Here is a 24,505-nt window from a genome sequence, read left to right on the forward strand (position 1 = left end):
ATACCTTTAATTATACCCCAAGAAATCTAAGAATTGAAAGATGGGTTAAAATTCATAAAAAAATCCTTATACAACTGCCTGGAAAGAACCTTCTATTTAATTGCTAGAGTACCAAATATCCTCAACTGCCTGAAAAAATTCCCAGAATGAACCTATAATAAAGTAAAATACCTTCAATTGCCTGTAAAAATTGAAAAGTGGCTTCAAATTCTTAGAAACAAGTTTTCAAGTGCCTGGAATTGTTGATTAGGTAAACTTGGAAAAACATTTAAGTAACTTTAGTTGCCTTTAGTTTAGAAACAAGTTTTTAAGTGCCTGGAATTTACGGTTAAATAAGTCTTCAACTGTCTGGAAAAAAATGACTTTAATTATACGCCAAGAAATATAAGAATTGAAAAATGGGTTAAAAGTCATAAAAAAATCCTTTATTGCCTGGAAAGAACTTTCTATTTAATTGCTCGAGTACCAAATATCCTCAACTGCCTGAAAAAATTCCTAGAATGAACCTATAATAAAGTAAAATGCCTTCAATTGCCTGTAAAAATTGAAAAGTGGCTTCAAATTTTTAGAAACAAGTTTTCAAGTGCCTGGAATTGTTGATTAGGTAAACTTGGAGAAACATTTAAGTAACTTTAGTTTCCCGAATCAGAAAATCGATCATAATTCATAAAAAAATTCCTCAACTGTCTGGAAAAATGCCTAAAATGAACCTATAAGTTCCGAAAAACTGCCTGGAAAATCACGGATCCTGTTAATCTCCCTCCACACGACTATGTCAAGCCCATAGCAATACAGCAGAAATAGAGAGATAAGAGGAGCGAATAAGATTTACGTATTTTATCAGGTAATGTGGGGTACATTAATGGCGGGTTTTATGACGAATAAATCACATCCCTTAAAGGGTTTTTTTTTTCTTAATTCAGGAAAATGTCCTCGGGATGATTATTTTTGAGATCGATCATTAAAAATTTGCCGAGGCGATCGGTCGGCTCGTCATTACGGTTCGATTCGTTTCGCTGATGGTAACGGTGGGTCTATAATGGCTCAATGGCCAGCCCTAAGCAATTATCCTTTACTCTATAGAGGGGCGTTCGTTATTTTCATTACGTGAGGGTATATATTCTTTTTTTTTGCAAGGAAGGGATGTTTTTTTCACTATGGAGGTCGTTGTCGAGTAGAAAGGATGATGAAGGGTCGTTGTGCTAGGAAAGGGAAATTGTTACAAGAAAAATTGGTGCATATGAATGAAGATGATCAACCGGAAACTCCTGGTTAAAAAAGGTTTTTCACAAAAAGTTGGAAAATTGCCAAAATTTATTTTTGATCTTAAGACTCTGCTATCTGGTAAAATGCAGATAGCCCCCAATCAAATTAATTTTGAAGGTGAACAACTGTGTATTGCACAAAAATTAATTATTTTACCAAGGCCTCCGAAACTAGTATTTCCCAAGTTTCAACAAGTCACATTAAGTAAAATAAAAACAATTTTAAAAAGTCAAAAAAATTTTGATGGTGGGAAGGGAGGCATATCCGAAACTTTCAAAAAGGGCTACAGTTTGAAAAAATGGATAAAAAAGCCTGCAAAAATGCTTCAAGAAAATTTCAAGTACAATATTTATCTTATACACTATTTTTCATTTAAGTAATAGTTTCCAAGTTACACGCCAAAAAGTGACTTTACAAGACAAACTTGGTTTTTCTTGGCTTCCTAATTTTCAAAACTAATTTCCCCAAAAACCGTCAAATATAGAGGAAAATCCCAAGAGTACTTTTTGTTAAGGAATTTTAAATACAATATTTTAGTTTATACACTTTTTTCCTTTCAAGCAATAGTTCCCAAGTAACAGCGCAAAAAGTGACTTTACAAGACAAACTTGAGTTTTCTTGGCTTCCTAATTTTCAAAACTAATTTTCTCAAAAACTGCCAAATATAGAGGAAAATATCAAAAATACTTTTTTATAAGGAATTTTTAATACAATAATTTAGCTTATACACTTTTTTGCATTTAAGTAATACTTTTCAAGTTACAGGCCAAAAAGTGACTTTACAAGACAAATTTGGGTTTTCTTGGCTTCTTAATTTTCAAAACTAATTTTCTCAAAAACCGTCAAATATAGAAGAAAATCAAAAGAGTACTTTTTGGTAAGGAATTTTCAATGCAATATTTTAGCTTTTACACAATTTTCCTTTTAAGTAATAGTTTTCAAGTTACAGGCCAAAAAGTGTCTTTACAAGACAAACTTGGGTTTTCTTGGCTTCTTAATTTTCAAAACTAATTTTCTCAAAAACCGTCAAATATAGAGGAAAATCCCAAGAATACTTTTTTATAAGGAATTTTTAATAAAATATTTTAGCTCATATACTTTTTTTCCATACAAGTAATAGTTTCCAAGTTACAAGCCAAAAAGTGACTTTACAAGACAAACTTGGTTTTTCATGGCTTCCTAATTTTCAAAATTAATTTTCTCAAAAACCGTCAAATATAGAAGAAAATCCCAAGAGTACTTTTTGTTAAGGAATTTTTAATACAATATTTTAGCTTAAATACTCTTTTCCATTCAAGTAATAGTTTTCAAGTTACACGCCAAAAAGTGACTTTACAAGAGAAACTTGGGTTTTCTTGGCTTCTTAATTTTCAAAACTAATTTTCTCAAAAACCGCCAAATATAGAGGAAAATCCCAAGAATACATTTTGTTAAGGAATTTATAATACAATATTTTAGTACCACACTTTTTTTCTATTCAAGTAATAGTTTCCAAGTTACAGGCCAAAAAGTGACTTTACAAGGCAAATTTGGTTTTTCTTCGCTTCCTAATTTTCAAAACTAATTTCCTCAAAAACCGTCAAATATAGAGGAAAATATTAAGAGTACTTTTTTATAAGGAATTTTCAATACAATAATTTAGCTTATACACTTTTTTCCATTTAAGTAATACTTTTCAAGTTACAGGCCAAAAAGTGCCTTTACAAGACAAACTTGGGTTTTCTTAGCTTCTTAATTTTCAAAACTAATTTTCTCAAAAACCGTAAAATATAAAGGAAAATCCCAAGAATACTTTTTGTTAAGAAATTTTTAATACAATATTTTAGTACAACAATTTTTTTCTATTCAAGTAATAGTTTCCAAGTTACAGGCCAAAAAGTGACTTTACAAGGCAAATTTGGGTTTTCTTGGCTTCCTAGTTTTCAAGACTAATTTTCTCAAAAACCGCCAAATATAGAGGAAAATATCAAGAGTGCTTTTTTATAAGGAATTTTCAATACAATAATTTAGCTTATACACTTTTATTCATTAAAGTAATAGTTTCCAAGTTACAGGTCAAAAAGTGACTTTACAAGACAAACTTGGGTTTTCTTGGCTTCCTAATTTTCAAAACTAATTTTCTCAAAAACCGCCAAATATAGAGGAAAATATCAAGAGTACTTTTTGTTAAGGAATTTTAAATACAATATTTTAGCTTATACATTTTTTCCTTTCAAGCAATAGTTCCCAAGTTACAGCGCAAAAAGTGACTTTACAAGACAAACTTGGTTTTTCTTGGCCTCCTAATTTTCAAAACTAATTTCCTCAAAAACCGTCAAATATAGAGGAAAATCCCAAGAGTACTTTTTTATAAGGAATTTTCAATACAATAATTTAGCTTATACACTTTTTTCCATTTAAGTAATACTTTTCAAGTTACAGTCCAAAAACTGACTTTACAAGACAAACTTGAGTTTTCTTGGCTTCTTAATTTTCAAAACTAATTTTCTCAAAAACCGTCAAATATAGAAGAAAATCAAAAGAGTACTTTTTGTTAAGGAATTTTAAATACAATATTTTAGCTTATACATTTTTTCCTTTCAAGCAATAGTTCCCAAGTTACAGCGCAAAAAGTGACTTTACAAGACAAACTTGGTTTTTCTTGGCCTCCTAATTTTCAAAACTAATTTCCTCAAAAACCGTCAAATATAGAAGAAAATCCCAAGAGTACTTTTTGTTAAGGAATTTTTAATACAATATTTTAGCTTAAATACTCTTTTCCATTCAAGTAATAGTTTTTAAGTTACACGCCAAAAAGTGACTTTACAAAACAAACTTGGGTTTTCTAGGCTTCCTAATTTTCAAAACTAATTTCCTCAAAAACCGTCAAATATAGAGGAAAATCCCAAGAGTACTTTTTTATAAGGAATTTTCAATACAATATTTTAACTTATACACTTTTTTCCATTTAAGTAAAACTTTTCAAGTTACAGGCCAAAAAGTGCCTTTACAAGACAAACTTGGGTTTTCTTGGCTTCTTAATTTTCAAAACTAATTTTCTCAAAAACCGTCAAATATAAAGGAAAATCCCAAGAATACTTTTTGTTAAGGAATTTTTAATACAATATTTTAGTACAACACTTTTTTTCTATTCAAGTAATAGTTTCCAAGTTACAGGCCAAAAAGTGTCTTTACAAGACAAACTTGGTTTTTCTTCGCTTCCTAATTTTCAAAACTAATTTCCTCAAAAACCGTCAAATATAGAGGAAAATCCCAAGAGTACTTTTTTATAAGGAATTTTCAATACAATATTTTAGCTTATACACTTTTATCCATTAAAGTAATAGTTTCCAAGTTACAGGTCAAAAAGTGACTTTACAAGACAGACTTGGTTTTTCTTGGCCTCCTAATTTTCAAAGCTAATTTCCTCAAAAACCGTCAAATATAGAGAAAAATACCAAGAGTACTTTTTTATAAGGAATTTTCAATACAATATTTTAGCTTATACACTTTTATTCATTAAAGTAATAGTTTCCAAGTTACAGGTCAAAAAGTTACTTTACAAGACAAACTTGGTTTTCTTGGCTTCCTAATTTTCTCAAAAACCGTCAAATATAGAACAAAATCCCAAGAGCCCTTTTTTATACGGAATTTTTAATACAATATTTTAGCTTATACACTCTTTTTCGTTTAAGTAAGCGTTTTCAAGTTACGGGCCAAAATATGCCTTTACTAGACAAACTTCATTTTTCTTAACTTACTAATTTTCGCAATTGATTTTCTCAAAAACTGTCAAATTTAAAAAGAAACTCCAAGAGTACTTTTTGATAAGGAATTTCCATAATAATATTTTAACTTATACACTTTTTCCTTTTAAGTGTTGGTTTCCAAGTTACAGAGGTAAAAGAAATCTTCATATGCTTGGATATTTTCCTAAAAGAGCTACCTTGAAGCTTGATCTCTTCAGTTACCTGAAAAACTGGATAAAATGGGCTTAACTGCCTGGAAAAAATTTGAAAATCCCTAGAAAATGACTTCAAATAAATAAATTGCAATAAAAAGGTCTTTAAATGCTTAAAGAAAAATTAAAAAAACACTACTTGGACTACTACTACTACAACTACTCGGAAAATTTTTAAAAAGGGCTTTAACTGCCTGCATGAATTGGAAACTAGCGTCAGTTTTATTAAAACTTCTAATAAGTCATTTTAGACGAATTACAGGTGATAAAAGCATTTTTAATTTTGAGCGGGAAAATTGAATCAACTTTCTATTGGAGCATGTGCAGTGATCTATCTATATATATATATATATATATATATAGTACGTTTCAGACGCTTAAACTGTCAACAATGCCTTGACATATGTCAAACCGGACAGTTATCCAGAGTATCCAGGCGGCCTCTTTTATAAGACCTACGAACTAATTTCTAACCCTTAATTAAGGGAGTGAACCCTTCAGACCCTTGTTGTTGACTGTGTTCGAAACGTGGCTATATGAATATGTATGAACACATTATGCAAATTGGATCTCTCCCTCTCTTAACTTGCCATTGGGGATGCGACAAGTGCGGACGCCATTGCACTTTAAGGGTTGTTTTTGCATTGGCTTTAAATGTAAATATGCTAGGGAATGCTTCCATGTATTGGTAAAAACGGACCCGTTTCTAATCTTTTTTGAGGTTATATACTCCTTTTCCTATATAGTTTCACAAGTAAAACGATAAAACTTTTCACCCCTCGATGGTGTACCTATGACCGTTCCCCCAAAAACCATTACGACTACAACCCCGCAAATCCGGAAGTGACTTCGCCCCCATCCCCTGGCCCTCCCTTAGTCTGCCATATACAACGTACCGAATTAGCCCTATCCCGAGGGATACGCGTTCCCTTCTGGTCGATATACACACACATACACACGCACCCTAGCAATTGCTACACCAGTGTAGGAAAAGATGGTGTTTTTTTTGTTAATTTTAGGGATTATTACAACACTAAAAAAATTATATTCTTCAAAATTAAATTTATAATAATGTAATTATTAAATGTTAATAACAAAAAGAAAATAAAAAAAGTCTTATGGAGGAGCTGGGATTTGAACCCAGGACTTTCCGCATGCGAAGCGGACACTCTACCACTGAGTTACACCCCCGATACACTACGATTTCCGATATGCACTACTCTCTATAAGTGAGTTTGGTATATTAAGGAAAACTAAGCTTTGTGCAAATGATTTTAATTTTTAGAAGAGTTTATACACATATTGCTCTTATTTTGGCTATAAAATGATTTACACCAACATGTTTTAATAATTATTCATTATTTTGAGGTTGTCAGACCTTAAAGGAGACAGCTGACATTATTTAATATTCGACTGTTAAATAACGTAGATAGGAAAAGAAGGTTAATTGCCCTAGAAATTAGCTTTTCCAAGAAATGTCACTTTTTAGAAAGTAAAGGGCAGATTTGAAATGGCTCTTTTATGGCATCCAAGGACCGAAAGACACCCTCCCCCCCGCAGGGCAAAATAATAAGATGCAAATTTAATATTGCAAAGAAAAGGTCATCTTATACCAATAATGGACCCGTAGTAGGTGGTCATCGGTCTTGTAAGTTTTTATGACGTTTCGACCATTGAGGTTATAAAAATGTAGACACTTGTCGTTTAGAAAAGTCGAATAAGCTACATGTCCCATATGAAAAGATGGCGCTGATCCAAATGCCATTTCTTTTAATAAGAGAAAAAATTGACCAGATGCCATTTTGAAAATTTGTACACATATTCTCTGGACAATTTGGTTGGACACCTATTTCAGCGTTTTTCCAAATTTGTACAAGATTTTGAAAAAAATTTTTTTTTTGAAAATATTGTTTTTTTCTAATGATTTGACACAATAGTCATAAGTCAAAAAATTAACGAGATGCCATTTTGAAAATTTGTACACATATTCCTTGGACAATTTGGTTGGACACCTATTTCAGCGTTTTTCCAAATTTGTACAAGATTTTAAGAAAAAAAATATTTTTTGAAAATCTTGATTTTTTTCTCCAATTATCCGACACAATAGTCATAAGTCAAAAAATTGACCAGATGCCATTTTGAAAATTTGTACACATATTCTCTGGACAATTTGGTTGGACACCTATGTCAGCGTTTTTCCAAATTTGTACAAGATTTTGAGCAAAAATTTTTTTTTGAAAATATTGTTTTTTCTTCTAATGATTCGATACAATAGTCATAAGTCAAAAAATTGACCAGATTCCATTTTGAAAATTTGTGCACATATTCCTTGGACAATTTGGTTGGACACCTATTTCAGCGTTTTTTCAAATTTGTACAAGATTTTAAGAAAAAAAATATTTTTTGAAAATCTTGATTTTTTTCTCCAATTATTCGACACAATAGTCATAAGTCAAAAAATTGAACAGATTCCACTTTGAAAATTTTTACACATATTCTTTGGACAATTTGGTTGGACACCTATTTCAGCGTTTATCCAAATTTGTACAAGATTTTAAGAAAAAAAATAAAAAAATATTTTTTGAAAATCTTGATTTTTTTTTCTCCAATTATTCGACACAATAGTCCTAAGTCAAAAAATTGACCAGATGCCATTTTGAAAATTTGTGCACATATTCCTTGGACAATTTGGTTGGACACATATTTCAGCGTTTTTCCAAATTTGTACAAGATTTTGAAAAAAATTTTTTTTTTGAAAATATTGTTTTTTTTTCTAATGATTCGACACAATAGTCATAAGTCAAAAAATTGAACAGATGCCACTTTGAAAATTTGTACACATATTCTTTGGACAATTTGGTTGGACACCTATTTCAGCGTTTTTCCAAATATGTACGAGAATTTGAGAAAAAAAATAAAAAAATATTTTTTGAAAATATTCATTTTTTTTCTCCAATTATTCGACACAATAGTCATAAGTCAAAAAATTGAACAGATGCCACTTTGAAAATTTGTACACATATTCTTTGGACAATTTGGTTGGACACCTATTTCAGCGTTTATCCAAATTTGTACAAGATTTTGAGAAAAAAAATAAAAAAATATTTTTTGAAAATCTTGATTTTTTTTCTCCAATTATTCGACACAATAGTCCTAAGTCAAAAAATTGAACAGATGCCATTTTGAAAATTTGTGCACATATTCCTTGGACAATTTGGTTGGACACCTATTTCAGCGTTTTTCCAAATTTGTACAAGATTTTGAAAAAAATTTTTTTTTTTGAAAATATTGTTTTTTTTTCTAATGATTCGACACAATAGTCATAAGTCAAAAAATTGAACAGATGCCACTTTGAAAATTTGTACACATATTCTTTGGACAATTTGGTTGGACACCTATTTCAGCGTTTTTCCAAATTTGTACAAGATTTTAAGAAAAAAATATTTTTTGAAAATCTTGATTTTTTTCTCCAATTATTCGACACAATAGTCATAAGTCAAAAAATTGAACAGATTCCATTTTGAAAATTTGTACACATATTCTCTGGACAATTTGGTTGGACACCTATTTCAGCGTTTTTCCAAATTTGTACAAGATTTAAAAAATTTTTTTTTTTTTGAAAATATTGTTTTTTTTTTCTAATTATTTGACACAATATTCATAAGTCAAAAAATTGACTAGATATCATTTTGAAAATTTGTACACATATTCTCTGGACAATTTGGTTGGACACCTATTTCAGCGTTTTTCCAAATTTATACAAGATTTTGAAAAAAAAAAAATTTTTTGAAAATATTCATTTTTTTTCTCCAATTATTCGACACAATAGTCATAAGTCAAAAAATTGAACAGATGCCATTTTGAAAATTTGTGCACATATTCCTTGGACAATTTGGTTGGACACCTATTTCAGCGTTTTTCCAAATTTGTACAAGATTTTGAAAAAAAATTTTTTTTTGAAAATATTGTTTTTTTTTTTTAATTATTTGACACAATTTTCATAAGTCAAAAAATTGACTAGATATCATTTTGAAAATTTGTACACATATTATCTGGACAATTTGGTTGGACACCTACTTCAGCGTTTTTCCAAATTTGTACAAGATTTTGAGAAACATTTTTTTTTTTGAAAATATTAATTTTTTTTCTCTAATTATTCGACACAATAGTCATAAGTCAAAAAATTGACCAGATGCCATTTTGAAAATTTGTGCACATATTCTCTGGACAATTTGGTTGGACACCTATTTCAGCGTTTTTCCAAATTTGTACAAGATTTTGAGGAAAAAATATTTTTTGAAAATATTCATTTTTTTTCTCCAATTATTCGACACAATAGTCATAAGTCAAAAAATTGAACAGATGCCATTTTAAAAATTTGTGCACATATTCTCTGGACAATTTGGTTGGACACCTATTTCAGCGTTTTTCCAAATTTGTACAAGATTTCGAGAAAAAAATATTTTTTGAAAATATTCATTTTTTTCTCCAATTATTCGACACAATAGTCATAAGTCAAAAAATTGAACAGATGCCATTTTGAAAATTTGTGCACATATTCTCTGGACAATTTGGTTGGACACCTATTTCAGCGTTTTTCCAAATTTGTACAAGATTTCGAGAAAAAAATATTTTTTGAAAATATTAATTTTTTTCTCCAATTATTCGACACAATAGTCATAAGTCAAAAAATTGACCAGATTCCATTTTGAAAATTTGTACACATATTCTCTGGACAATTTGGTTGGACACCTATTTCAGCGTTTTTCCAAATTTGTACAAGATTTTGAGGAAAAAAATATTTTTTGAAAATATTAATTTTTTTTCTCCAATTATTCGACACAATAGTCATAAGTCAAAAAATTGAACAGATGCCATTTTAAAAATTTGTGCACATATTCTCTGGACAATTTGGTTGGACACCTATTTCAGCGTTTTTCCAAATTTGTACAAGATTTCGAGAAAAAAATATTTTTTGAAAATATTAATTTTTTTCTCCAATTATTCGACACAATAGTCATAAGTCAAAAAATTGACCAGATTCCATTTTGAAAATTTGTACACATATTCTCTGGACAATTTGGTTGGACACCTATTTCAGCGTTTTTCCAAATTTGTACAAGATTTTGAGGAAAAAAATATTTTTTGAAAATATTCATTTTTTTTCTCCAATTATTCGACACAATAGTCATAAGTCAAAAAATTGAACAGATGCCATTTTGAAAATTTGTGCACATATTCCTTGGACAATTTGGTTGGACACCTATTTCAGCGTTTTTCCAAATTTGTACAAGATTTAAAAAAAATTTTTTTTTTTGAAAATATTGTTTTTTTTTTCTAATTATTTGACACAATATTCATAAGTCAAAAAATTGACTAGATATCATTTTGAAAATTTGTACACATATTCTCTGGACAATTTGGTTGGACACCTATTTCAGTGTTTTTCCAAATTTGTACAAGATTTCGTGAAAAAAAATATTTTTTGAAAATATTCATTTTTTTTCTCCAATTATTCGACACAATAGTCATAAGTCAAAAAATTGAACAGATGCCATTTTGAAAATTTGTGCACATATTCCTTGGACAATTTGGTTGGACACCTATTTCAGCGTTTTTCCAAATTTGTACAAGATTTAAAAAATTTTTTTTTTTTTGAAAATATTGTTTTTTTTTTCTAATTATTTGACACAATATTCATAAGTCAAAAAATTGACTAGATATCATTTTGAAAATTTGTACACATATTCTCTGGACAATTTGGTTGGACACCTATTTCAGCGTTTTTCCAAATTTATACAAGATTTTGAAAAAAAAAATATTTTTTGAAAATATTCATTTTTTTTCTCCAATTATTCGACACAATAGTCATAAGTCAAAAAATTGAACAGATGCCATTTTGAAAATTTGTGCACATATTCCTTGGACAATTTGGTTGGACACCTATTTCAGCGTTTTTCCAAATTTGTACAAGATTTTGAAAAAAAAAATATTTTTTGAAAATATTCATTTTTTTTCTCCAATTATTCGACACAATAGTCATAAGTCAAAAAATTGAACAGATGCCATTTTGAAAATTTGTGCACATATTCCTTGGACAATTTGGTTGGACACTTATTTCAGCGTTTTTCCAAATTTGTACAAGATTTAAAAAATTTTTTTTTTTTTGAAAATATTGTTTTTTTTTTCTAATTATTTGACACAATATTCATAAGTCAAAAAATTGACTAGATATCATTTTGAAAATTTGTACACATATTCTCTGGACAATTTGGTTGGACACCTATTTCAGCGTTTTTCCAAATTTATACAAGATTTTGAAAAAAAAAATATTTTTTGAAAATATTCATTTTTTTTCTCCAATTATTCGACACAATAGTCATAAGTCAAAAAATTGAACAGATGCCATTTTGAAAATTTGTGCACATATTCCTTGGACAATTTGGTTGGACACCTATTTCAGCGTTTTTCCAAATTTGTACAAGATTTTGAAAAAAAAATTTTTTTTGAAAATATTGTTTTTTTTTTTTAATTATTTGACACAATTTTCATAAGTCAAAAAATTGACTAGATATCATTTTGAAAATTTGTACACATATTATCTGGACAATTTGGTTGGACACCTATTTCAGCGTTTTTCCAAATTTGTACAATATTTCGAGAAAAAAATATTTTTTGAAAATATTCATTTTTCTCTCCAATTATTCGACACAATAGTTATAAGTCAAAAAATTGAACAGATGCCATTTTGAAAATTTGTGCACATATTCTCTGGATAATTTGGTTGGACACCTATTTCAGCGTTTTTCCAAATTTGTACAAGATTTTGAGAAAAAAAATATTTTTTGAAAATATTCATTTTTTCTCCAATTATTCGACACAATAGTCATAAGTCAAAAAATTGAACAGATGCCATTTTGAAAATTTGTGCACATATTCTCTGGACAATTTGGTTGGACACCTACTTCAGCGTTTTTCCAAATTTGTACAAGATTTTGAGAAACATTTTTTTTTTTGAAAATATTAATTTTTTTTCTCTAATTATTCGACACAATAGTCATAAGTCAAAAAATTGACCAGATGCCATTTTGAAAATTTGTGCACATATTCTCTGGACAATTTGGTTGGACACCTATTTCAGCGTTTTTCCAAATTTGTACAAGATTTTGAGGAAAAAAATATTTTTTGAAAATATTCATTTTTTTTCTCCAATTATTCGACACAATAGTCATAAGTCAAAAAATTGAACAGATGCCATTTTAAAAATTTGTGCACATATTCTCTGGACAATTTGGTTGGACACCTATTTCAGCGTTTTTCCAAATTTGTACAAGATTTCGAGAAAAAAATATTTTTTGAAAATATTCATTTTTTTCTCCAATTATTCGACACAATAGTCATAAGTCAAAAAATTGAACAGATGCCATTTTGAAAATTTGTGCACATATTCTCTGGACAATTTGGTTGGACACCTATTTCAGCGTTTTTCCAAATTTGTACAAGATTTCGAGAAAAAAATATTTTTTGAAAATATTAATTTTTTTCTCCAATTATTCGACACAATAGTCATAAGTCAAAAAATTGACCAGATTCCATTTTGAAAATTTGTACACATATTCTCTGGACAATTTGGTTGGACACCTATTTCAGCGTTTTTCCAAATTTGTACAAGATTTTGAGGAAAAAAATATTTTTTGAAAATATTCATTTTTTTTCTCCAATTATTCGACACAATAGTCATAAGTCAAAAAATTGAACAGATGCCATTTTAAAAATTTGTGCACATATTCTCTGGACAATTTGGTTGGACACCTATTTCAGCGTTTTTCCAAATTTGTACAAGATTTCGAGAAAAAAATATTTTTTGAAAATATTAATTTTTTTCTCCAATTATTCGACACAATAGTCATAAGTCAAAAAATTGACCAGATTCCATTTTGAAAATTTGTACACATATTCTCTGGACAATTTGGTTGGACACCTATTTCAGCGTTTTTCCAAATTTGTACAAGATTTTGAGGAAAAAAATATTTTTTGAAAATATTCATTTTTTTTCTCCAATTATTCGACACAATAGTCATAAGTCAAAAAATTGAACAGATGCCATTTTAAAAATTTGTGCACATATTTTCTGGACAATTTGGTTGGACACCTATTTCAGCGTTTTTCCAAATTTGTACAAGATTTCGAGAAAAAAATATTTTTTGAAAATATTAATTTTTTTCTCCAATTATTCGACACAATAGTCATAAGTCAAAAAATTGACCAGATTCCATTTTGAAAATTTGTACACATATTCTCTGGACAATTTGGTTGGACACCTATTTCAGCGTTTTTCCAAATTTGTACAAGATTTTGAGGAAAAAAATATTTTTTGAAAATATTCATTTTTTTACTCCAATTATTCGACACAATAGTCATAAGTCAAAAAATTGAACAGATGCCATTTTAAAAATTTGTGCACATATTTTCTGGACAATTTGGTTGGACACCTATTTCAGCGTTTTTCCAAATTTGTACAAGATTTCGAGAAAAAAATATTTTTTGAAAATATTAATTTTTTTCTCCAATTATTCGACACAATAGTCATAAGTCAAAAAATTGACCAGATTCCATTTTGAAAATTTGTACACATATTCTCTGGACAATTCGGTTGGACACCTATTTCAGCGTTTTTCCAAATTTGTACAAGAATTTGAGAAAAAAAAATTTTTTTGAAAATATTCATTTTTTTTCTCCAATTATTCGACACCGTAGTCATAAGTCAAAAAATTGAACAGATTCCATTTTGAAAATGTGTACACATATTCTCTGGACAATTCGGTTGGACACCTACTTCAGCGTTTTTCTAAATTTGAACAAGATTTTGAGAAAAAAAATATTTTTTGAAAATATTCATTTTTTTTCTCCAATTATTCGACACAATAGTCATAAGTCAAAAAATTGAACAGATTCCATTTTGAAAATTTGTACACATATTCTCTGGACAATTTGGTTGGACACCTATGTCAGCGTTTTTCCAAATTTGTACAAGATTTTGAGAAAAAAAAATTTTTTGAAAATATTGTTTTTTCTTCTAATGATTCGATACAATAGTCATAAGTCAAAAAATTGACCAGATTCCATTTTGAAAATTTGTGCACATATTCCTTGGACAATTTGGTTGGACACCTATTTCAGCGTTTTTCCAAATTTGTACAAGATTTTAAGAAAAAAAATATTTTTTGAAAATCTTGATTTTTTTCTCCAATTATTCGACACAATAGTCATAAGTCAAAAAATTGAACAGATGCCATTTTAAAAATTTGTGCACATATTCTCTGGACAATTTGGTTGGACACCTATTTCAGCGTTTTTCCAAATTTGTACAAGATATCGTCAAAAAAAAATGGGAGACCTTTAAGATCCTGACTTAAGTCCCTTCAATACTTGATTAAATTCTATTTAATAAAAACCGAACTTTTCTACCATGATAATCAAAATGTACCCAATTGGATACAATTGTACCCAAGCGACAACACTGTCTCGACCATTTCTGACCCGACTCAAATCCCTTGAAAGGAACGAACACCTGTCGCCACTTTTGGAACGAGGGGGCGCCCCCACTTAACCGAACTTTAATCAAGCCCCTCGTAAATGCGCCCGCGGCCCCTGAGCCCCTTTTTTGTATTTTACTCGTGTTGTAGATTGGAATGGCGTTTTATATATAGGGGGGAAACCACACACGTCCAGGAATATTCTTTATGGGATGTCTTTCATTCGATGTACAAATATAATACGTGTCATCGTGTACAAATTTTCAAAATGGCATCTGGTCAATTTTTTGAGTTATGACTATTATGACTTGTACAAATTTCCAAAAACGCTGGTATAGGTGTCCAACCAAATTGTCCAGGAAATACGTATACAAATTTTCTAAGTTATATTTTGAGTGGTTTTTGATTTATGGCCAGTTTCTGAATTTTCATTGAAAAAAAAAATTTGCTTAAAAATTTTTTTTTCAAAAAATGTATTTTTTTTGAAAAACGCTAATGTAGGTGTCTAATGAAATTAATTAAAGAATAAGTGCGTACACATTTTTAAAGGGGTATTTTAGGTGGTTTTGAATTTATGACCATTTTCTGAATTTTTATTGCAAAAAATGATGTTCCTTAAAAAACATTTTTAATTTTTTTAAAAAACGTCTAAAATAGACGTCCAATGAAATTTATTGAGGAATGTGTATATATACGAATTTTCAAAAGTGTATTCTGAGTGATTATTGATTTGTGGCCATTTTCTGAATTTTTATTGAAAATTAAAGACATTTCTTAAACAACTTTACTAGCCATTGAAATACTACAAAACTTGTTCTAAATCAGCCAATTTTCGATTTAAAACTAAACAGTTTCACATCAAATTAATATACAGAGTAGCACTCTATAAAATGGTGAAACATGACAGGAATTAATGTATAAAGTTATCCAAACTATAATGGAGCACCCCGTATATTAATATATTTTTGTATTCTATGTCAAATTTTAATAGATCTAATGGGTCACAAGTAGTACTTTGATCTAGCCCTTTCCGAGATATTATGAATTGAAAATTGTCACTTTTTTGCATTAGGCTTGAAGTTTTATTAATGTTCTTGTATCATTAATAAAACTTCGGAATTAAACGTAGGTAACTCGTGTGTGCAGCGAGGATTTGAGAAAAATTGAGTTACATGATTTGCTATCGAGGGATTTCTGTAAACCTCCAATGAATCTTGCCATTTTTTCTTATTAATATAAGATCTAAACTCTTTGTATGGTATAGTTTATAATGTAACAAATTCAATCAAGCATTTTTTCTTTGAAAGAAACTTTTCAAAACGCTTCCCCCACCCCGATCCAATCCACCATTCCTTTTTCTCTTTCTTTCAAAACAGGGAATTTCCAAACACGAGACATTATTAACGCCATATCTACATAATTCATCCTAACTAAAACCCACGCCAAGTCGAGCCTCCATGCTTAACGCACGGGCATGCGTCCCTAGGACCGAAAAACCTAAGCAGCCATTAAACGGAACGCGCACTCTCCAATCTTGAGTGTGCTAGAAAAGGATGGCAACGGATCCAATCCCCCTTGGACAATCGCCATATCGTTTTACCCGAACCGAAACCGAACTCACCCGAGCGGCTTTTGTTTTGGCATTGGTGGGGGATTAGAGACCCTCGGTGTTAATATGGACGGTTACCCCCCGCGCCCTTCAGGGGTGGGGCAGGACGTGTTCTGATTGGTCAGAATCAAGGGACGCCGTCCGAGTGATCGCCTTGTGAGCACCACCTTTGGCCTTTCGTTTTAGTGAGTTTTAAAGTGAACGAGAGCGAATTCGGTGCGTGTGCGGTTTTCGAGTGCATGTTTTTAACGCTCAGCTTAGTAATTATTTTTTACCTTTTGAGTTCCCGTTATAATATTAATGACGACGTTGTTTTCCGTTATTTTCCTTTGGTGATATGGAACGTAGTAGGGGTTTCGGGTTTTTTACGAAAAGGTCAGTTTTTGTTGCTATTTTTATTTAGTTATTTTCATTTTCCTTTTTGGTGGGCGTCCCGCAGTCCTCGTGAGGCACGACAACACATCAGAACAATTATCGAAACGGTACGTCACACACACACGTTAAATCTATAACCTAAATGTTGTGTTTTTGTTTTGTGATTTATCGACCAGGAAAAAAATATAAGAAAGCAAAATGGCGACGCACCAATTCAATTGTTTTCTCACCCTCCCTACCACCGGTTTGAATGTGAAAAGCGGCATTTGCGCAATCGTTTCACCTACTTCCACTTATCACCCAGGCCAATGAATTTATCGTTACAATGTTGCCGACCTTATCGTCCCGGGACGTTAGGGCGAATATCGCTTAACCCCCTCAGTAATTTTCGTTCGGTTTTCTATTTTGTGCAGTACAACTGCAATATGGTGACAAGACAAGTCTTGTTAAATAGTTTGAGGTTCATTTTGTTTTATGTATTATAATTTTTTTTGTATATAAGGTAAGTGTTTTTTTATATTATCACATGAATAATGTTTAAACTTTAACAACCCGAGTGAAATTAATGTTTTTAATAAGGGTATACCAACTTACCTTCTTGTATCACTTAATAAATCCCCAATAACATTATCACAATATTAATGTGCACAAAATCACACACAAGCGACGACCATCGGTTGTTTTTATTTTGTTCGCTGTCCTAAACTTAAAGGGGATAGACCGACGCGTCCGATCCTCTATTACACTGACGCGGCCATGTTGGCCCCGTTGCCACATCCCCTTTTAGTCTTAACCAAAAACCATTGTTTTCACACAATATACATTAAATTTATTAAAAAATAGCGTAAAACCCGACTAGAAATCATATATTAATTTAATTGAGCACCGTTTATAATACCAAAAGTGTCTCGGGTGTGAATGAGATAGTGAAAGGTGCGGCAACAGTGTGCGCCAACAAAACGGAGATCCACGCAACGGCGTGTTCTTAAAGGGGATATCCCGTAACGTGATTCAAGAGTCGCTTTTAAAGGGGATAGACCCGAAGGTTGATTGAATGAGCACCCGCTGGTAAATAAATGGTGGGTATCGCGGGGGGGTTAGACGGAAGGGAGGAAGGAGGGTTTTTGTACGAGAAATTTTTAATAGCTGTTGCCACAGTTGCAAGTTTGTTTATAAAACATCGGTTGGATATAACTGAATCAGGAACGTAGCATTGGTATGTCGTTTAGTTAAAGTACCTATACCTATAAATAGCTTTTTACCAAAAAAAAATTGTTGTTTATAGAGGCTTGGAACCGTTATAAATCAAGTCAGATATTTATTTATTGTTATAAGAGCGTAGCTCTTATTATGGGGCTCTCCCGCAGTGGAGTTTTCGCACAAAATTCAGACCGGTCGGACAAAAGTGTTTATAACTTTGGTTGTATTTGGGTTAGAGAAACGATGTTTACCTTTTTATAATCTAGAAATATGAGGCTTTAATTTGATTATTTTCAAATTTTCATCTGTTTTTTTGTTTAGGACTAGAACGCCTTCAAACTCAAAAAATTTTTTTTCATCGATTTGGTCAAGGGAATTCGATACAGGTCGCAAGGGTTTCTTGAATATTATGAAATTTAACAGATCGATTAGAGTTAATGAGGACCTTATCTGTATAGTTTTTGGTTATTCTCAGCAAACGGGAAGTATTTTTTTTAACGCTCAAAGTTTCAGACATTTGTGATATTCTAGCCCTTCTGACGGTTTAACGGTATCTTTCCGGCAATAGTGACTCACAGAAGATGTGTGCGCCTTATCGAGAGCTACAATTTTTATTTAGGACTTTTTTTGAAAAAATGTTTTTTTTAGGAGAAAAATCAAAAAAACCCAAAAAAATGTATTTTTTTTATTTTTTTCTGTGTAAAATTTTTATGGTGCAAAATTAAAAAAAAATTCATGTGGATTAATTAAACCTACATCCTTTCCGAATAAAACAAAGTATTAAGTTTAACGCTATCATTTATACAGGGTGAGCAGCGCTCAGTTGAAAATACCCTTTTTCACGCTTTTTTTCTTCAAATATTAATAACTTTTTATTGGCGGCACTTAAAGGTTTCATTCAATTGGAGCATTTAAAGAACCTTTTAAAACCAATTTTTCGACATACTCTACAATCATCTACGTAGAGCAGTTTTTGCTCTACACTATTTTTTGACTTTGACGCTTAATACCGCAATGGCTATGCCATCTACGAAGACCATTTTTGCCCTCAAACACGCGGAATTTATCTGGCTATAATTCACTAAATCCGTTTTATTTCATATATCACCATTTTCCAAGAAAATTCAATTTTCCATGATAGGTCCCAAAAAATCGGTCAGCTGAATATTGGTACCCCTACGGGCCCGATAATCAGGGTATAAAAACTAATGTGGTCTAGCACCCAACAAGTGCGCGTCTCCGTGGCAACGAAACCGACGATTTTCGCCCGTTTCCACCTAAAATAAAACCCTTTTTATAATCGAAATTTAACTACTAAAACCGATTGGAATCGGTCCAGAATTGACGCTAAACTGTTTCTAAGGCTTTATACTATTTTTCCATGTACAAATCATAAGGTAAAAACCTTTTTTTATATCCGAAATCATCGTCTGAAAATGGTCGATTTTGACGTCTACGCGCAATTTTATTGCCGACTTTTACGTTTTGACAGCATGACGTCAACATGGATGAATTGGCTCGGACTTGCTTCCTAATTTCATTGATAAAATGCTTAAAATAGCTCAGAACTTCCTGAAATTGGTACGAAATTATTCCAGAGACTCTGGAGAATCCGAATATGTGCATATCTTTTACCAAATCGGGTTCTTTTAGCCGTGATAATTCGGCAACGTTTGACATTTTAGCAATTTCCGTGTAATATAATATAATATTCATGCGACACAGTGTCTATACAAGGCATTTTGCTAGACAAAAATTACAACACAGTGGGTCCTAATGATAAAAAAAAATCTAATCGGGATTTAATGAGTATTATTATTTTATGTGGTAATTTTTTTTTTTTGAAACTTTTTTTGTATTTGCCCGATTTGAATGAAATTTGGTATTTGGGTTTGGTTTAGGGTATAATTATTAATTTTTTACAAATTTTTGAAATATTGAGTTTTAGGGTCACGTGACTACCAAAACTTTTTTCCTATGGGTCCGATTGGATTGAAATTTGGTATTTGGGGTTTATTTAAGAAATAATTATTGGTTTGTATCAAATTTTTAAAATATTGGGTTTGAGGGACACGTGACCATCAAAAGGTTTTTCCTATGGGTCCGATTTGATTGATATTTGGTATCTGGGGTTTATTTATGAAATAATTATTCTGTTGCCGGGGCAGCACCTGTTAAACAATCTCTTATAAATGGTCCTTTTTTAATTAGTTTTCTCTGACCAAAAGCTTTTCTACTGGTCCCAACTGATCTATTTTCTCAAACCGTTCTTCTGTTATCTTTTCTAGAGGTTTATATCCATTATAAATCAGTTGAAATAGGTATCTATAATCAATGTCAGGCCTAATATTTATTAAAATTCTTCAGGAAGCTTTGAAGTTAGAGCCTCTTTGATTTCTTTAAATAATGTTCACAAAAAAACCTTTGTATATAGAGGGTCGTAAACCCCAAAAATCTATTTAGTTATTCATTGTTAATATCTGGACAAATAATTATGAAAATCCCTTAGGACATACGGGAATTATAACGATTTAATAACAACCTTACACTTTCAAATTGGCGAAACTCTTAGCGCTCAAGACAGTCCATAATACATCATACTCGATACATCCATCACTATCTAATTCACATGTCATAATCGAAAATGGAACAACACTGAACCGTCGGCTAAATGTTGCGCCCTCTAAGTGTCGAGAAATAGTACTAAGCGGGAAAATATGGCGGCAAACTTAAATTTTGCTCTACATCCTTGTTAAAATATTAAATTGAATTGCATAAAGGGGGAAAAATTACATAGTTGTTGTAAATGCATGGAAATGATTAATACTAGTTCTTCCAGACAATTAAGGCCTACTCAGTGCCTAGGCGAAAAAAATTTTAATATTCCAGGCAGTTTATGTTAACTGCAACTGTCTAAAAAAGATATAAATTAGCCGAGAATACCTGGAATAGAAAAAAATTATTTCAGGCAATTGAGAACTATTTCCAATATTAATTATGTACCTGGAATGAAAAATATCTATTTCTTTCCAGGCAGTGCAATAAAAGAAAAATTACGTTACAATTCCAACTGCTTGAAAAGGGGCACCGAGTTTGTCGTAAATGCCTGGCAAATTTTTTCAAAGAATTAAGGATTTTTGAGGCTATTTTCCAGGCAAAAATATGATTATGAGTGCCTGAAATAAAATTTAAAAAAATTTTCCAGGCATGTAATTGGTAAATGTTAACTTTAAATTTATACGAAATTAATTTCGTCACAATTGCCTGTAAGGCATCAAAATTACCTTAAAATGTCTGGAAATTTTAAGAGATTTTTCCAGGCAATTTAGGAATTTATTTCCAAGTCACACTAAGCGTCTGGAATAAAAAAGATTAATTTTTCCAGGCAGTCCTTTACAAGGAAAATTTCAATTTAATTCAAACTACCTGACACGGGTAAAAATGAGTTGTGAATGCCTGGAATATTTTAAATATTTCTTCCAGATAGTTAAGGTTTTTTGAGGGTTATTTTTCAGGTAACAATATAATTATGAGTGCCTGAAATAAAACAAAAATCGACTTTTCCAGGCATTTCATTGATAAATGTTGACGTTAAATTTTTACGAAATTAATTTCTTCACAATTACCTGTAAGGCATCAAAATTACTTTAAAATGTCTGGAAATGTTAAGATATTGTTCCAGGCAATTTAGGAATTCATTTCCAAGTCACACTAAGCGCCTGGAATAAAAAAGATTAATTTTTCCAGGCAGTCCTTTACAAGGAAAATTTCAATTTAATTCAAACTACCTGACACGGGTAAAAATGAGTTGTGAATGCCTGGAATATTTTAAATATTTCTTCCAGATAGTTAAGGTTTTTTGAGGCTATTTTCCAGGCAAGAATATAATTATGCGTGCCTGAAATAAAATAAAAATAATCTATTCCAGGCATTTAATTGGTAAATGCTGATGTTAAATTTCTATGAAATTAATTTTTTCACAATTACCTGAAGAGCATCAAAATTACTTTAAAATGTCTGGAAATTTTAAGATATTGTTCCTTGCAATTAGGGGATTGATTTCCAAGTCACACTGAGTGCCTGGAATATAAAATACTAATATCTCCAGGCAGTCCTTTATCAGGAAAATTTCATTTTAATTGCAACTACCTGAAACGGGTAAAAATTAGTTGTGCATGCCTGAAATATTTTAAAGATTTTGCCAGATGATTCAGGATTTTCCAGGCTATTTTCCAGGCAACAATATGATCACGAGTGCCTGAAATAAAATTAAAATAAACTTTTCCAGGCATTTAATTTGTAAATGCTGACGTTAAATTTCTATGAAATTAATTTCTTCACAATTACCTGAAGAGCATCAAAATTACTTTAAAATGTCTGGATTTTTGCCTGATGATTGAGAATTTTCTAGGATATTTTCCAGGCAACAATATGATTATAAGTGCCTGAAATAAAATAAAAATAAACTTTTCCAGGCATTTAATTGATAAATGTTGACGTTAAATTTTTACGAAATTAATTTCTTCACAATTACCTGAAAGGCATCAAAATTACCTTAAAATGTCTGGAAATGTTAAGAGATTTTTCCAGGCAATTAAGGAATTTATTTCCAAGTCACACTGAGTGTCTGGAATAAAAAATACTAATATTTCCAGCCAGTCATTTACCAGGAAAATGTCATTTTAATTGCAACTACCTGAAACAGGTAAAATGAGTTGTGAATGCCTGGAATATTTTAAATATTTCTTCCAGATAGTTAAGGTTTTTTGAGGTTATTTTCCAGGCAACAATATAATTATGAGTGCCTAAAATAAAATTAAAATAATCTATTCTGGGCATTTAATTTGTAAATGCTGACGTTAAATTTCTATAAAATTATTTTTTTCACAATTACCTGTAAGGTATCAAAATTACTTTAAAATGTCTGGAAATTTTAAGATATTGTTCCAGGCAATTTAGAAATTTATTTCCAAGGCACACTGAGTGCCTGGAATAAAAAATACTAATATTCCCAGGCAGTCCTTTACCAGGAAAATTTCATTTTAATTCAAATTACCTGAAACAGTTAAAAAATTAGTTGTGCATGCCTGGAATATTTTAAAGATTTTGCCAGATGATTGAGGATTTTCCAGGATATTTTTCAAACAAAAATATGATTATGAGTACCTGAAATAAAATAAAAATTAACTTTTCCAGGCACTTAATTGATAAATGTTGACGTTCAATTTTTACGAAATTAATTTCTTCACAATTACCTGTAAGGCATCAAAATTACTTTAAAATATCTGGAAATTTTAAGAGATTTTTGCAAGATGATTGAGAATTTTCTAGGATATTTTCCAGGCAACAATATGATTATAAGTGCCTGAAATAAAACAAAAATCGACTTTTCCAGGCATTTAATTGGTAAATGCTAACGTTAAATTTCTATGAAATGAATTTCTTCACAATTACCTGAAAGGCATCAACATTACCTTAAAATGTCTGGAAATTTTTGATATTGTTCCAGGCAATTTAGGAATTTATTTCCAAGGCACACTGAGGCCTGGAATAAAAAAATACTAATATTTCCAGGCAGTCCTTTATCAGGAAAATTTTATTTTAATTGCAACTACCTGAAACGGGTAAAAATTAGTTGTGCATGCCTGGAATATTTTAAAGATTTTGCCAGATGATTGAGGATTTTCCAGGCTATTTTTCAGACAACAATATGATTATGAGTGCCTGAAATAAAACAAAAATCGACTTTTCCAGGCATTTAATTAATAAATGTTGACGTTAAATTTTTACGAAATTAATTTCTTCACAATTACCTGTAAGGCATCAAAATTACTTTAAAATGTCTGGAAATGTTAAGATATTGTTCCAAACAATTTAGGAATTCATTTCCAAGTCACACTAAGCGCCTGGAATAAAAAAGATTAATTTTTCCAGGCAGTCCTTTACAAGGAAAATTTCAATTTAATTCAAACTACCTGACACGGGTAAAAATGAGTTGTGAATGCCTGGAATATTTTAAAGATTTTTTTCAAATAATTCAGGATTTTTCAGGCTAAACTATAATCACAAGTGCCTAAAAGAAAACAAATATCAAAATATTCAAGGCAGTTAAATTAATTTTTTCTTCATACCGTAAAAGAAAAATTACACCTTATTTACAATTATCATCTGTATGGTATACAAGTTACTTTAGAATGTCTGGAATTGGAAAAATATGTCTTTCAAAAAATTAATAGTCAAATAGAGGTTAAATAATAAGGATTTCCATTTGAAGAAATGAGGTCGACCTTCAAATGACCTTGAAAATGAGGTTCGACGTCAAATCCAAGGTCACCGTTGGGTTCCTCGTTAAGACTTACCTAGGGTATGACCTTTATTTGTTTTCTTTTACCACTGAACTCTCGAGATTTTTAAGAAGTCATTATTTGTCCTCTCGGGATTACTTTACCCGGACGTAAAATTTTCCGCTCTTTCAGAATCAAAAATAGGGGTTCCCATTTAAAAAAATCGCTTTGACCTTCAAATAACCTTGAAGGTCAAGCTCAAGGGCAAGTTTAAGGTCACCATCAGATGCACCGA

General features: G+C 30.7%; 2 protein-coding genes and 1 non-coding gene across 7 annotated transcripts in view; 1 reads left to right on the forward strand and 2 right to left on the reverse strand.

Moving 5' to 3' along the window:
- The window catches only part of LOC126743880 (D-2-hydroxyglutarate dehydrogenase, mitochondrial), a 91,523-nt gene extending 74,012 nt beyond the window's left edge, over window positions 1-17,511 (reverse strand). The window contains exon 1 of the mRNA XM_050451127.1: window positions 17,321-17,511. The gene's annotated coding sequence lies outside the window, so the exon portion shown is untranslated. The remainder of the gene's footprint in view (window positions 1-17,320) is intronic.
- Window positions 6,326-6,397, reverse strand: Trnaa-cgc (transfer RNA alanine (anticodon CGC)). Its single transcript has one exon. It is a non-coding gene; the product is annotated as a tRNA-Ala (tRNA).
- The window catches only part of LOC126743878 (polyhomeotic-proximal chromatin protein-like), a 63,684-nt gene continuing 55,719 nt past the window's right edge, over window positions 16,541-24,505 (forward strand). For 4 of the 5 annotated variants that reach the window (XM_050451118.1, XM_050451120.1, XM_050451121.1 and 1 more), the window contains exons 1-2: window positions 16,541-16,726; window positions 16,791-16,833. In XM_050451118.1, the coding sequence (XP_050307075.1) occupies window positions 16,591-16,726; window positions 16,791-16,833 (179 nt within the window). In that variant the 5' untranslated portion in view covers window positions 16,541-16,590. The remainder of the gene's footprint in view (window positions 16,727-16,790; window positions 16,834-24,505) is intronic. The other variant, XM_050451123.1, reaches the window with a different exon arrangement.

The sequence above is a fragment of the Anthonomus grandis genome, chromosome 13 (assembly GCF_022605725.1).
Source record: "Anthonomus grandis grandis chromosome 13, icAntGran1.3, whole genome shotgun sequence".
Lineage (NCBI taxonomy): Eukaryota > Metazoa > Arthropoda > Insecta > Coleoptera > Curculionidae > Anthonomus > Anthonomus grandis.